Here is a 16,393-nt window from a genome sequence, read left to right on the forward strand (position 1 = left end):
GGCTTTAAAAAACAAGGAGGGATATGGGAAATGAAAGAGAATCAAGGTATGTCCTCTCTTTCCTAATGAGGGTTTTCTTAATGAAAGAGGCAGGAAACTGAACTGAAACATCTGCTCCGGCGAGTGTGCCCATTCAAATGAAAGATGAAAAGCTAGTGCTTGTTTGTGATGTGACGGGGAGAAGGAGGAGGAGAGGGAGGGGGACGGAAACACAAGAGGCGAGTGGCTTTCTTAAATAACATCATTATTTATTGCATGTGTCTATAAAGAATCAATACAATCTAAAGCAATGAACTAAGTTTAAATTATCATCTCTTAGTAGCATCACAATATGCAAGATATGAAATATTTACAATGAAAGACACAGCAAAGAGAAGCCCATATCGTAACCTTTAGATGCTGAATAAAAACTTGGAACATTATCCAAATGCAAAACACTGCTCAAAACACCAAGAGGCTCGATTAGCAAAAAACAAACCCAAAAAAAAGTTTTTCATTTCAAATTTGGAGGAAAAAAATGTACAAACAGCAAAAATCTGATTTTTAAGGTTTAACAAACATTATTAACAGTATTTATACATTTGGTACATCTTTGTAAACTAATTTTCAAAAGTGTAAATATTGCATATATGCCATTTGTGTTGTACCTAAATAACAAGAATTAATTATGTCAAGTATTAATGATTTTTCTTTAAAATCTTTTTTTCAGAATTACAGCATTAGAAAATGTCCTCATAGTGGCATCCATTTCACAAGACTATCCCATGACAGTAAAAAAAAAAAAAAAAAGTCAAAGCAAAACCATACTGGTTAGCATATAACTTAATTAGTGCTTTTGTTGTATCAGAAAGTTCACTCAAACACATACTATGTACAGTACAAACAACATAAGTTATTTAACTTAACATCTCTCAAAGTTTCTCAGCGTTTGCGTAAATGTAATTCTCTGTAACACCGCACTATTTACAGTATATAGGCAACGGTTAAGTACCAGTGAATTCAGATAAATAAAGAGATACTTCCCCTGCTTTGTTTCTTGTATTCGGCTTGTATCTGTGTCATAGTTTCGATTCAGTACCTCTGCATGTTTCATTGTTGGTGTTGCAGTTGCTGTAGTGTTTGTTGGCTTGTGTGTTCCCAAGCTCGGAACACAGCGTGTACTACATTCAATGTGCCTTGTGTTACAATCTAGAAAGTTTGTAAGTGCAAGACCATGCATTAGCTCCGGCGTGTCCCGTCTGGCTCTCTCTCAGCTCAAAGTGGATTCAAGCTACCGAGCGGCTCGATGCATTTGCCACATTGTTCAGCGCTGTGTGACAGAGCTCCGCAATGAGGCATCAGGTGAGAAAAACGTACGATTCTACGCTGTCCAGTTACTTAAATAACTTCAAACATTCATGTCCCTTTTCCTGGCAGGTCATAACATCCTGCAGGCTGTGTGGGTGTGCAGGGTATCACAGGTGAACAGTGGCTGAGTAGGTAAAGTGTGTAAATGTGCTGAGACTTGGGCTCAGATAGGCCACAGATCTGGTGCTCAGGTCCAGTTAGACCTGGTCCATGCCGCAGTGTTTGGATGTGTGACGCCTGCATGCAATGTCAGGCGTTCCTCTAAAGTCCTCTGAGTATTCTGTTGGGGTGTATGAATCCTCCATCTCAGGCATATTAATAAATATATTACTCTGGATCTTTTATACATAATCTTGTCATAAATGTAAGGTGGAGAAAGAAGGAACTTAATCTCAGAGAGGCTGTCTCTCATTCGGCTCTGATGAACATTCAGTCTACAAGATGATCGGTTAAATCTTTGATATACTGCGTGTTTGTAGGTCCAAACTTAAAAAGGTCCATCAGACGGGGGCTGATGGCTCGAGTAAGGCTTTGGATTGGTGATTTTTAAAAAACATTCACCTCTGAAAATAAATATTTTATATATATTTGTACTGTGTGAATTGGTACCAACCTGGGTTTTGCTGAGGTAGGGTTTTCTTTTTTTTTTTTGTTTGTTTCGAGCAAATGTTAACTTTGATTTTTAAATATGTTCATAAATGCCACCTCTTTTTGCAGTACAATCTGTGTACAAATTCACACACACACTTCATTGAATGCATACATACATGATAAATAAATAAATATATGTAATCTGTATGCATGAAAGGGTTTGTTTCTTTTTTGCTTGTATGTGTGTGCACACTTTGCTCTCCAGGTTTGGTTCACAGGTTTTTCAGGTGAGAGTATCTGGCAACTATTGGCTGAAGCCAAAAGACCAGCTGAAAGTGTGTGAATGGCAATAATAACAATAATAATCAATAAGTAAAATAACAATATACTGCAGAATAATTTTGCAGGCCTATGCACAGAGATAAATAGTACCTATCTATAGTTAGAGTTAATAGTCCGTTTAAGTTCTTGTTATTCTTTTAAGTAATCTAGTACAGCAGCAGCGATGGCGCCTGAATGTTTTGGTGCCGAGGAAAGCGGAGGGAAGATTTGGGGCAAGGGTCAAGTGTCCGTGTTGCCATGGTGATGGCCGTCCCCATGACCCTTGAAGGCGGCAAAGAGGTCAAAGGACATCGACTGCAGCGCATGGTCCAGCTGTCGCTGTGGCGACCTCGTCACTTGGCTGCAGCGAAACCCTACGTTCACAGGAAAAGGTGGGGGGAGAGGGGGGGCCCGTCAGCCCTCATTCTGAAAGAAGAAGAAAAAAACAAAAGTGAGTTACAGACATGAAGTTTAATCTAACTGAATGAGATTTCTTGTTCAATACTCCCTTCAGAAACTTAATTTAAGTGTGTGTACGTACAGTATATGTGATTTATTACGTAGGATGGAGTAATGGAGGCAGAGGTGGAGTTCCAATGGATAACCCCACTCTGTTACCAAGTAAGGAATAAGTGCTCTCCAAGCGGCCTGCCTTTGTGTGTATGTGTGCGTGTGAGTGTGTCTGTATTCCTCAGCTGGTAGACACTGGAGTGGCAGGTGCTTTCACGGCAGGGGAAAAACAGAGTGGCATTTAGCACTGTGCAGCTGACACAGAGTAGTCTCCAGTGATGGCAAAATAGACAGCAACAACACTCCCACGCGTCGACAAACACACACCCAGGTATTCCTGACTGCATACCTACAGAAGTCAAATAAACAGAAAAAAACCTCCAGGTTCACTCCCACACACACACACACACACACACACACACTACAGCTGTATATTCTCAAATACTCTGAAAACCCTGGGTCTTCACAGTGTCACTTTTCTCCCAGTGGAAAGCTGTGCTGACCCTTGCCCTGGTGTACTTGTTTGTGAGGTTTCATTTGCATGCAGAGCTATCAAATGGGAGCGGAAGTCTTGGCTGACACACACACACACACACACACACACACACGCACACGCACACGCACAAAGCCCCTCTCGGCGGCTGCATTTCTTCCCTCACTCGCTGTCTCCTCTCCCTCTTCCCCAGCCATGAACAAGAGCTGTTTTCACAAAGCTGGATGTGACCGTCATTCTCGAAAACAAACCTTTCATTCAGAGTCCTCACTGTTACCCCCTCCTCAACTACTCCCACCATAAACACACACACGTCTGTTCTCTCTCTGTGGCCTATACATATACGCTGTAGGGGAAAATGAGAAGCTAATGTCAAAGCTTTATGGACAGTTGACACAAAACCAAAACATCAGAGCAAGAAAAACAACAAGTTGAAGATGCATTTCCACAGATGTTAAGGGATGTCTGAGATGTAAAAATATGGAGCCACAGAGTTAATTTCAACGACAAAATAATTGATTTTCCTCCCGAGGCCACCTGCGCTGGCTGAGCTCTGTCTACACGCTGCCATGGGTATCAGAGACAGAAGAAAATAGAAACACTGGGGTTGGAAGTGGTGGAAAAACCACAGTAACAGAATCAACCTGACAGAGAGGAACGGGAATGCAGTGAGGTCATGGGACCGACGGTCCATAACAATCCATGTGTGTGTGTGTGGGGGTGTGTGTGGGTGTGTGAGTGTGTTTCTGGAGGGGCTGGGCCAGTCAGTGGCCTGTAGAGGCAGACACTTGGGTGAGAATGACTGAGATCTGCCGGGAAGGAGAGCTGAATCACTAACAGCTCAGATTAGCAACCAGGTGTAGCCGTGTACATGAGCGCTCAAAAACATTATTATTACTGTATGAACAATGGCGCAATCGCACAATGTGGCGTATGCAGACTCGCCATACACACACACAGTGCTATTCAAACACATGCTGATCGGAGAAAAGTGTGGGTGGGCAGGGAGATTTGGGGAGGGGGTGTTATTGAGAGAAGGGGACAGTGGTCCAGCGGGAGAATGAACCCAATGGCATCAACCCCTCCTCTTTTTTGGAGCACACACACACACACACCCCTCCCAACAACCCACGTCTGTGCCCCCTGTCCCAACCCACACACACACACACACACTCAAGCTCTGTTCATTATTTATTTAGTTCTCACAGGCTAAATTTAGCCATGCTCCATTCAGGACTAGGACACACACACATACACACACACACACACACAGGCATGTATTAGCAGCCTCCTCTCTGGTGCTTCAGAAGCAGAGTAAACACGTCCCCATATCTGTTGATGCATCGCCTGCTCGAGTAGCTCTGTGTTGCTACTAAGCTTAATGAATGAGCTTTTAAGGGAACCGTTCCAACTGCGTTTCTGGTTTCTGAGCAGCGAGGAAGGGGATCGTCAACCGTTTTTTATTGCAGGTACGCTGGGAACTCTGCAAACAACGAAACTGATGTTATGAGCAGGTTTCCTCCTACACATCAGCAGGCTCAGATCTGCTCTGTTTACATTCTTGCCCTGCTGGCTCCTCCCTGATCTACAGCAGCGCTCCACCAAACAAACAGTGACTGACTCTTCACCTCTGACCTCCCACAAAAACAACCACTGTTAACTCTATTATCCTGATGACTCATTACTACATACCTTCCATGTAATTATTGTGAATTTTTTTTTTTAAAGGAACGCTTCACCAAAAATATGACCAATTGTAAATCAATTACCCACTGCCTGTTACCCTGAAATAATGAAGAAAACTTTGTTTTTCCTGCATGCCTCCACGGTGAACGGAGAATTCAAAAAAGGTGAACATTCTTTGTGAATTGAAGTAAATGGGGTCCGCATATTACAACAGCAAAACTATATCAAAACATGTCTTTACCAACAAGCACACAACTTGTGCAGTATAAGCCAAGTCTCACCTATTCAGTTGCATGCACAGTACTTCCCAAACACATGCAGTTTTCCTGAAACATTGTAAATTAAGACTCATGTACGGCCAAATTGGGTGCAATTTGAACTCAAGTGGTGCTCATAGGTGGATGCATGCTCAGGCAGACTCAGGGCACACTACTCCCAGGCGGAAGTGCTTGATACTGTTACGTTTGTAGTGAAAATGAATGTGTTTCATGGAAGTATGACTTGAATTATACTGCACAAGCTGTGTGAGAGTGCGGTAATTGATTGATATACAAATGGTTACTTTGTAGGTGACGTATTCTTTAAAACACCAATGGCTGTAACTACCAATTACTTTCATTTGTTCTTGATTTACAGCTAACTGCAGTTTCCCAGAGCCAAAGTTGACAAATGAAAATGTCTTGCCAACAGTGTAAAACCCAAATAATTTAATTTAACTATCACATACAAGACAAGCAGAAAGTCCTCACAGCTGAGAGCTAATCATATGCTCAACAATATACTACACCTCCATGGAGATTCATTAGTAGAGTATCTGGAACCTGTGAGATAGCGAGGCGTTTGACGAGCTGGACTATTTATGAATGAAAAACAAATCTGCCAGATGTCATTAGACTGAGCTTACCTGCTGTGTGTGTGTGTGTGTGTGTGTGTGTGTGTGTTTTGTGTGTAAGCACTACATAGCTCTATCTCTTCCGCATCCTCTAGACAAAACAAGCTACTCAACAATGTCTAATCCTGAAGTGAATGTAATCCGTCTTACCTCCAAACTAAATTGAGGACATGGTAGGTTGACTTTGTTTTTATCTAGCGCTGGAACATCCCGCCCTACTTTACTCCCAAGAGTTATGTATCAGACGACCGGGAGCGCTATGTGTGTGTGCCTGCAGGGTAGGGGTGTACGGGACAGGTGAGGACAAAGACTGTATGTTCTTTAAAATACAGTACATGATCAAATAATCGAGTAGTGGCATTGTTGGCAGAATCAAATGTTCTTGGCTTAAAATATACTCTTTGGCTGCAAAATGAAAACCTACTACTTGCATAACAGGTTCACCAGAAAGAGCGCTTTCTATGTGACATGCGGTATTTACGATAATGATATGTGCACAAACTCGCTGCATTCATGGCTGCCAAAAAATATCAAACCAAGAAGACAATCATGTCACTTCAGTTCCCTCTTGCGTTATTATTGTTTAGCAGCCAATGAACACATCACAACAAAAGATTTAGATGGCTGCAACTATTGGTATTATTTTGATTTTCGATTAATCTGATGATTGTTTTTTGGATTCTCCGACAAATGTCTAAAGAAATACCACAAAATTGCGAAAAAAATCAAAATGACATTATCAGATCGACTGTCCAAAACAATTCAATGATAAAAACCAAAGACAAGAAACTTACCCTGATATTTGTGAAGGTGGAAGAAAGCGGAGAAAGTTATGAAATCAGTTCATCAGTTATGAAAATAGCTGCCGATTAATTTTCTGTCACTTGACTTATCCATTAATCATTGCAAGTCTTGACATCGCAAATCAATCTTTCAAACCAGTTCTCAATTATCTGTGAGTTATTGTTGTTAGCAGTGTCAAATAAACAAAGCAGCAAGATGTGTGAGAGTCTTGTTAGTGGCTCTGATCAGATATGATTAGCTAATTGTTTAATGCATCGTTAGACAATCCTCTGTGGCCTCTGGTGTGAAAAGCCAATCCGAGACAGTCCACTGAGGTCAGATTACAACAGGAAAAACACAGGGCTCAAACACACCGGTGTGGAGAAGGTGTGTGTGTGTGTGTGTGTTTAGGGGGGGAGGGAGTTGGATCACATGATTTCGGAAAAACAGAAACCAATGCCTGGAGAGAAGAAGGGGAGAAATGGGGGAGGAGGATGCGGGGGGGGGGGGGGGGGGGTTGGGTTGGTGTATGGCTTCTTGAAGCTGCCTCGCCACACCCCCACCTTCTCCCCTGTTGTTGTTGTGGCAGATGGTGGCCAGCCATTAGCGTATTGTCACTCTCCTCTGAAGGGCCAGATAACCAGTGAGCACTGCTTGGCAGGGCAGGTGCAAAAAACCCCTGACCCCCCCACCCCTCTACCATCTGCTGATGCCTGCGTACATGTACGCACACAGGAGAGGAAGACACACAGACACAGTGGCAATGTGTGTGTGTGTTTTGGTGGTGGTGGGGCAGTCTGGGTCCACAAATGAAAGGCATGGAGAGTGTGAGTCAGTCTCCCCTGTCTGCACCTACGCTTTTAGCCAGAGAGAGAAACATAGATAGATGAGGACAGAGGTGGGAATAGGAGGTGACAGGAGGATGATAAGGCAGCTTAAATGGAGAAAAGAGAAGTCGCGGGAGAGATTTACTCTAAAAGGATGAGGACAGCTAAAGAATGGGAGTGAAAAGTTGTAAACTCCCGGTTTTGTTTTCGCAGCAGAGATAGAGGTGTGTGGATTTCTGGAAATGTCCCTCTTGCGATAGCCCTCCCCCCGCTCAGAGTCTCTCACACACGCAGCGCTAGTTCAAAGGTCAAGAAACTGACATTGTCGACAGGGCCAGGAGGCGTGCACTGAAAGCTAAACAGCCCCTCTCCTCTGCCCCATCACAGCCCCTCTCCCTGCACGTCATGTCAGGGCCAAAACCCAAACAACAACAGTATAACCTCTCAACTAACACACCCAACTGAGCCACATGAAAAAACCTCCAGAAGGCAAAATCTGCTTAGGAGCTGAGGAGCAATGTCTCCCTCCCTCTCTGCCTCCCCCGGACAACTTCAGATGTCAAATGAGGACAGGTGATTTGATTTCCTTAATCTACCCATGTCAAACTGATGTACTGCCGGGAATGCAAACTATAGTTCACTCAGTGATGACAAGAGAATGCAGTACAGCCTGTCATCTTGTAATGAACAGTCATGCCCTCTTTTTCCTCTCGCACACTTAAGCAACAGAGGGGTTTTTGTGTTTCAGTGAGAGCATCAATGACCAGCCACCCTGGTCACATCCCTGATCAGAGAGCCGAGTCATTCACTATTATGTACAAGGGTATTTGTTTGTTACGAAGGGCTTATGTAACCAAGATACAGTAGCAAAGGCCAGTTCTTACTGGAACGACACTGATCTCTATCTCTTACTGTGTTTCTTTTCTTCCTCTTCTTGCTACTCCTCCATTCCTCCCCCTCACTCACTCCCTCCCTCTCAACAGCTCAATTGTCTATTTTGTTGTACGTGAAAAACAAAACAAGTCATCCATCCTTCACTATTGTTCCCTCACCTTCCTCCTCCCCTGCTCTTGTAACCTTGGACAAACGTCCCCACTGGGATACAGAAGTTCAATATCTGGGTCCTGTCCTCTAACACACAGGAGTGCCGGGACACAATTGGACAATAAGTTGTAGGTATGGCTCACCAGTATGTGCATGTGTCTGGTAAAAGTCATGTATACATACAAACATTAGTCACTGCCCCCTCCTGTGTAAAACTGTTTCATTAGTGTATTTGTGAAGTTGCTCATGCTTTAAAAAAAAAAAAAAAAGAAGAAGAATCCTCCACCCCCACCCCCACCCCCCCGAGTCCATCCCTCCAGGTTAGAAAAACAAGTGAGCATTCACCTCTCCCAGCAACCTTTGCACACTGCCCGCATTCCATCCTGAAACCCAGTACCTGACAATTGATAAACAACTGACTCACTTGTTTTTCTGGGGAACCCGATGACTTGCACCAAACCCCATGCTGGCTGCACTCGCAGCATGAGAGCCAGCACAGACAGAGACAAAGAGAGACAACTTCGTTGTGAAACCACAAACAGCAATTAAACTCTTGTATTTCACCATCAGGAACACTGCCTCCTGACTCACGATGATCCTGACACTGAGTGTTTTCTTTTCAAACAACAGCAACTTCTGACATGCCCCTGCTAGGTCATCTATCCCTGTAAATAACCCCTGCCGTTTACAGATACATGAAAAGCCACCGATGCGTCTCTGAACAAAATGAGGTGAAAGGTAATATTTAGATGGCAACTGTTCCTCCCCACAAAGACACTTAGTCATAAGGATTTCATGGCTTATTCACACACACATACCAGTCTTATAAAAGCTACAATATACTGTTATACAATCAAAACTAAAGTTGTTTTTTTCTGCCTGTTCTAGCTTCTTCCATGTGCGCATCATGTGTAGCGCTGCATGCGTCACTGGCTCAGACTACATGTTTTTTGATATACTGACGTGGAATAAAACTGCGTCACTGAAGGAAGACCAGTGCAGACCATTCACACAAACACACAGCAGCAGCATCAAGCAAGTCAGTCAGAGTAAAATAGAACAAGTCTGGCCATAGATTTCAAAATAAGGTTGCAGAAGCATCTATATACATCAAGTGATTCCTGACTTAAAATTGAAAAACGACCCCCTAAAGGAAGATTGACACCCATAGAGTGCAAAAGCACAATGCTCCAGAGAATGTGGATGTATTTTTGCTGTTTTTCACACTTCACTTTTTATGTCTAAGCTTTAATTTGGAAGGAAACATCCTGGTATTCCGGTGCTTCTGCTCTAATATCTCTCTGCAATATGTAGCAGATCAAAGACCGAGCAAACAGCCCTCCTCAGTATCAAGCAGCCTTGCGATTTGTCGATGTGTCATGGGTGTGACGAGTAGGTGACTAATCCTATCTAAACATCGCAGCCTACACCCAACAGCAATGTTCATAACAACTTCATTTCTCTCGGCTCCCGTAGCCTGCGTTTACAGACTAAAAAACTGCCATTCTAACACACAGCATGTGTCGGTATGTAATCACTGGTGATGTAAAGAGGAAGTAGGTTGCTTCTTTTGATTATGTAACACTATGGGTCGTTATTTGTAACGACTATGGCCAGTGGCTTTACGTCTAATTTTAACAGCAAAGACATAAACAAGTAGTGTGATATTTAAACTAATGTGGACAAGGATGTAATATTGCTCTCCAGGAAAACAACAAACACTCTGTATCAGTATGAGCAGTCAGTGGGTTAAATTCACAGTCAGTGTTAAAGACACACACTCAGCTGCAGACAAACAAACGAAACTGTTTGGTTTCAGCGTGTTCCCTTAATCATGATTCTCAACTTTAGAATGAAAATGAGCTCGGAAGTGCTGCTTAGCAACGAGCAGCCTCACCTTTCACAGCAGCAGCAGTCTCCTTGAATCCCATGCTGGCATAGGGGCTAGTGTTGAAACCATTCATGCCCCCTTTGCAGCCACAGGCGTTCTTGAACCTCAGCAGTCCATCACAACCTCCTAACCGGCACCCTCCGAGGTTTCCCTCCATCAAGTTTAAGGCAATGTAGTTGAGTCCGTTTTGATAACCAGCTGACATCTCCCTGCACATGGGGCTGTTGCTGCCATAGTCCTCATCAGAGCCCTCAGAACTGCAAACAGTGTGGGATACATTCTCTACAGAGGCAGAGCTGTGCCGTTTGGTGTCATGAGCAAAGGATGGGCACACTGGTGTGACAGTGGTAGTGGAGGAGAAGGTCTCAGAACTGTGCCGCCGGCGCCCCTGAGGGTCAGCTCGGATCACTTTGGCACCCCTGTGTGGATCCAAGAGGGTGACAGATAACGAAGGACCCCCGAGGAGAAAAGAGTCCACTGGCACAGGGGGGACCCCATCCACAATGGTGCTGTCAAGGCTGAGTCTCTGGATGCAGGCGGTGGGGCTGGTGGGAAGGGGAGCAGCATCAGTGGTGCAGAGAGCAGGTAGAGGGGCAGGGGGACTGAAAGTCATCTCAGTGTAGTCATCCTTGACCGGTGCAGGCTGACAGACCAGGCTCACCTGCTGTTGGAGAGGATATTCATCAACCATCCCCCTCTCCTCTGCCTGTCTCTCTAAGCTTTTTATCTCTTCTTTCTCCTCGCCTCCCTGCATGTTCTGCTGGGCGCTCACCAGACTAGGACAAGATAAGACTTCAGGCTTGTGTTTTAGGCACCCTGCAGGGGGGGAACCCCCAGGCTGGTGTGAGCCAAGGTGACCCGTGGAGCTGACGTCGACATTAGCATAGTCTGAAAGTGGCAGGGATCCCTTCTCTGCACACATTAAACTCACAGAAGACTGAGAACTCTCTGACACTGTAGATGACAGCGGGTCACGAGCAGCACTACTAAAGTCTATGTTGATGTACTCTCCAGGGCTGCGTGGCTCTGAGGGAAGCGGGTGTTCATTCATACATGGTAGTGTTCTGAGGGATTCCAGAGCCAGGCGGGTGGGCCGACACACCCTACTCCGGTGTACCAGACCTCCATCAACCCGAGCCACTCTGAGAGGAGATAGGACAGAGGAAGGGGTGCTTGGTGTCCCCGGAGAGCTGCTCGCCACAGAGTCTCCTGGAGAGACAGGACAATTGTTGGATTCCTCTTCTATCCGCTGTCTCTGTAAGCTCATCACCACATACTGGTCTTTGTCTGTGGACCCATTGCGCTGCAACTGGCCTTTAAGTGAGCGTGGTAGCGAGCTGTAAGAATAAGGCTGTCTGTGATGTTGCTGGGGATGTGGATCTCCCCCTGGAGGACTGAGGATGTAGTCTGGGGGTGTGAGAGACACCAGAGGGTCAACGGGGGACATATTCAGGTACTCTCCATTGGTGTGCTTTCCATCAGTGCTCTCCACTGACATCTTGGTTCCACACCACATCCGCATATAGCCATTGTCCTCCAGAGAAGCACTCCCAGGGGATTCTGTGTGTTGGGCCAGCCCAGCTGAAGTGTGCGTACGGGGGTTGATGATCTGTTTTGGAGCAGAAACACACATGGGGCTCATGGGCATGTAAAGGTCATGCTTGGACCCTGGTGTCTGTGGTGCCACACCTGGCATCATGGGCATATAGCCACTGTCACCTTGGAGACTGCTAACACCGATCTGAACATCCCTGTAATCCTCAGGATAGATCCCTTTAGGGGAGGCAGTGTGGCACCTGCGAGAAGGCTGGCTTCCACTGGTGTACGTGGCCCTCATAAGAGTATATTCATCCAGGGAGGCTGAAGATACCTGGGGGGGACCCCTCTGCTGGCGGGGAGTGGTGAGGGAGTATGTGCGCTTTCGATAAGCCTTGTCCAGCTCTGGTAACCGGCGGTAACCATTCTGCCGTTCCATCACCATGTAGCCATCAAGCTCGCTGCCATCCCGGGAGGGGGGAGTGTCAGCTTTGAGAGACTCAGGAGTGTTGCTACGGAGAGTGAGAGGTAGCCTCAGGTCTCGTGCGTCCGCAGGGCTGGAGCCATACTCCTCACATGATATGAAACCAGCATCACTGGGGGAGCCTGAGAAAGAGGCACTGCAGCTGGAGGGGCGAGGAGCACTGCTGTCTGGGCAGGATGACAGATTTCCCAGGCTCGGGGTGGCTATGGGTGGGGAGGGAGACAGAGGCATAGACATGGACTTACTGTGCTGAAGGGAGGAGGATTCAAATGTCCGACAAGGGCGCATTGAAATGGTGTGAGATCTGCTCAGGAGGGTCCTGTGGACCCCTGGGCTGAGGGGGCTGCCGCTCACTGACATGGGGCGTGCCATGGTGCCATCGCCTTCGCTGGCTGTGCGTATTCGACAGGAGGAAAATTTGCTCACAGGAGAGGTCATAGCCATGCTGTCGGTGCGTGACCGCCGGGGAAGCCCGGTCTGACTGGGGGGGAGATTGTTCAGGTGTCTCCGTGTCGGCACAGAGATGGGGTTTGTACCAGATGACTGGCTTTTGCTGCGCGGTCGGAATTCCGACAGCTCCTTCATGGCTTTCATTGCCTCGAGGATAGTTTCGTGGATATTTTGCGCCACCACCGAGTCATCAGCCTGCATCCAGAACTCCCCCGGTCCCGTGGCTGCAGATCGACCGACCTCAATGAAGAAAAAGCTGTCAGAATGGCCGCACCTCCGGATATTCATCAGCTGCAAAATGACCGAGGCAACCTCCGAGTTCAGCTTCACAAAGCTGATAGTCCGGCTGGAGAGGCACAGTCTGTATACCCCGGTCAAATTTCTGCTTTGTCCCAAACCTTTGGATTTCAGATTGACTTGCCATACCTCCTTGTAGGCGGCAGTGACCGGCGTTATTACACCGTAGCTCGCTTCGTCGAAGCCAACCAGCGAGGACGCAGAGTTGGACGCTGAGCCGTCATACACTTTCCCCTCTGCCATTAAATCCGTCAGCACCCGGTACCAGCTCTCCTGCTCCTGCTCGTTTTCTGCCGCTACGGCGAAATACTCGTCCTTGGTATAAAGAGCAATAAGATATTTGTGTTTTGCGTCCGCTCTCTTGTTGATATTGAGACAGCAGTCCAGAGGAATAACTCTCTTCGCGGCCGATTTGTTTTTCCATTTCTTCTCGCTCTCGTAGTACTCCAGCCGGGCAGGGAAACCTTCGCTCGACTCTTTTAAAACGAAAAAGCGCTTGTGTCCGTGCTTCTGCTTCTTCAGATATCCGCATTTCTTGACATTGTTGCTCGCTGTCGTATTGCTGGGCAATATCGGCTGATCTCCAGTGTTTGGCGGACTCGCCATTCTCGTGTCCTTCGCTATCAGACACAATGCTTTTCCTTTTCCTCGAGTTGCTAAAGAAACGACGCGCGTTATTTTAATCCTCTATTTCAAGAGCCGGCTGTGCGTGCGTTCGTCTTCTCCCACAGCTGAGCAATAAATAACACATGTCTGCTAGTGTCCGGACTGAGGAGGGGAAACAACATGTGACGAAGTACACATCCAGCTCTGGTGTAGATAAAAAAAAAGCAGGGAAAGGAGGAGAAAAAATACACACACCGACAGTGGGCGGTGCGCACTCAGCTCATTGGGCTTATTGGTGGAAGCGGGATGAATGCTGGAGTGAGATGGCCCCGTTCAAAGGAGAGGGAGAGAGAAGGAAAAAGCCCTCCTACTATCACTCTGCCCTCTTCCGACTCATTTGAGCGTAGTCAGTCAGGACTTTATTTATAGCAGCTTTGCTCCTGTGAGCCAACATTAGACTACTGTGAAGATTTTTAATACACCAAAGGAAATGTTCCTGACCTAAAAACATTTGCGTCATTTAAGGAGGTGGATTATAAAACCCACCAGAATAAATAGTAACCTGAATTAGGCTGAAGGAGCAAAGATTTATTTCTCCTTAATTCTTTTCCTGTTATTGTTTTATTCCCATTGCCTATTCTTATCCCCAGTGATATTTTTCACAGCCCCATGACCATATTTTAACGTGTCTGTAGAGGGAGTCCTTCCAGTGCTCCCAACTGGTAAACAAGCATCACTTCGTCGAGACTGCAGCTCTGTGACAGGAATTTAATATTCCCCGTGCGTCGCCCAGCCCGAACACAATCACGATTTAAACGGGGTATTCCAGCGCCTTTCCCCCTTTTTCAGAAAGTGTTCAAAGTGTTCGTGATAAATGACAAGTGTAAGAATCGGAGGAGGGCAGATATAGTGCAATGTGCTTTATTGCGTAACGCGGTCGCCTACTGCTTTATTCATGTTTGCCTGGAGCTCCCAAGATAGATACTCGGTCCGTTTCCGACTGCTTTATTTGTATATTTGACTTCCCATTCAGAAAATAGTGCGTGGCGGTGCGACTGATATAATTCAGGATGACAACAACACATTTAAGTAGGTTAAAGCTTGAAAAATAGACACCCCTGTCAGCAAAACAAAGGAATGACCCATATAAGGTTGTATTTATGTATTATATATATATAAAAAAATAAATAAAATAAAAACAATGATGACGCAAAAAAAAATTCTCCTGATCTTGATGCGTCAATGCTGGTGATGTGCGTAATGATGAAATGCGGGAGCCAGCTGGGTACCGTGGTGAGGTTGTGATGATGATGATGATGATGAGAGTGTGTAACTGACAGCCAATAGCCTTTAACTTCCTGAGGGAATGAGATTCACCTCTTCCGGTCCAGCAGGGGGAAAACAGGCTGCGCAGTGTGTCCTGACAGTAAAATATGCAGGTCAAATGTAGACACAGTGAACGGAGGCAGCCGTGGAAATGAAGCTGAATCCTGAACTGTAATTAAGGGGAGATTAGTCCACATTCCAAGTGCCACTCAGAGCACATTATCTGTCAATAATCGGTCATATCACTGCCCTGCCACTTATTAATAGTCATATGTCCCATGATGATAACAAAACTACCCCCACATCACACACACACATGCCACACCCCCCGCCTTACATCCCCATTTTCCTTCAGATCCCACAGTGCTGGCTCAGCACCACCCTGTCCTCAGCAGCAAGGTCAATTACAATGCCCTGCGCAGGTCAATTATGCCACCAGAAGCAATGATTTGACTACTGCCACCATGAGAAAGGAATCAAATAAGGCAACGACCTCTGTGGACCCGTCCCTCAAATAACCTTTAGCTTACAGATTTTATGTTCTGTGCAGCTGTTTTCTCCTCATTATGTGAGTGTTTACCCCAGCTTTGCCTTAAGTGCTATGGAGGCACATTGATATAAATAGATGGAGCAGAGCTGGCTGCCTAAACCTCCTAGGCTCAGATATCTCCCTGTAGGATGAGGAGGGTTCCCTGTCTGCTGATATTAGGTTTCCTACATGACAGACGTGGGCTTGGATCTGAACTTTCACACTCTCTGATCACAAACAACTACTGCAGGGTTGATTATATTGTAAATGTGATGCTTTATGTATCATTTTCAGCACCTGCAGTCGTTTAAACCTCTGATAAATGATGAATAAATTGTTCCTGTAAGAAGCATTTGAAGTCCACGACAGCTCGCCTTGTATAATACCATGACCTGACTCTGGGAAGATAAACAGAAATCGAGTGGGGGAAGTGTGAAGTGAAAGCAGGGGCAGAAGGAGTGACTCTTTCTTTTTTGCATAACCCATGAAGCATAAGAAATGCAACTCAGCTGTCTATAAAACACCACTAAGGTGGGCGCCTGTCCCATAAACTGTGCTGCTTGCAAACCCAATCTGGTTGTGTCTGTGATGCGTCCTTGCCCTTTTCTTAGGTAACTACATGAATATTTATCACCCTCCAATTTACACAGCATGGTGCATTAATTTACAAGTTAATTAAACGGCCAGCTGAAGCTGATTTACAAGGCTTTAAATGGGCCCTCTCATCGTCTCCTGGTATGAACCCATTAGGTCTTTATAGGTTTATTTATTTAGGGAGGG

The 16,393-nt window shown here is 45.7% G+C and overlaps 1 protein-coding gene across 1 annotated transcript; it reads right to left on the bottom strand.

Annotated features, from left to right (window-relative positions):
• Nucleotides 1-1,981: 1,981 nt before the first annotated feature.
• On the bottom strand, nucleotides 1,982-14,956 carry irs2b (insulin receptor substrate 2b). Its single transcript, XM_033617125.2, has 2 exons — nucleotides 10,392-14,956; nucleotides 1,982-2,685 (listed from the first exon to the last, which is right to left on the bottom strand). The coding sequence occupies exons 1-2, from the start codon at nucleotides 13,756-13,758 to the stop codon at nucleotides 2,681-2,683; spliced, it is 3,372 nt and encodes a 1,123-aa protein (XP_033473016.1). The 5' UTR covers nucleotides 13,759-14,956; the 3' UTR covers nucleotides 1,982-2,680.
• Nucleotides 14,957-16,393: the final 1,437 nt, after the last annotated feature.

The sequence above is a fragment of the Epinephelus lanceolatus genome, chromosome 14, assembly GCF_041903045.1.
Source record: "Epinephelus lanceolatus isolate andai-2023 chromosome 14, ASM4190304v1, whole genome shotgun sequence".
Lineage (NCBI taxonomy): Eukaryota > Metazoa > Chordata > Actinopteri > Perciformes > Serranidae > Epinephelus > Epinephelus lanceolatus.

Bases quoted from the DNA above. Each gene is read 5' to 3' on its own strand.
- irs2b (XM_033617125.2), bottom strand. From the start codon at position 13,758: ATGGCGAGTCCGCCAAACACTGGAGATCAGCCGATATTGCCCAGCAAT.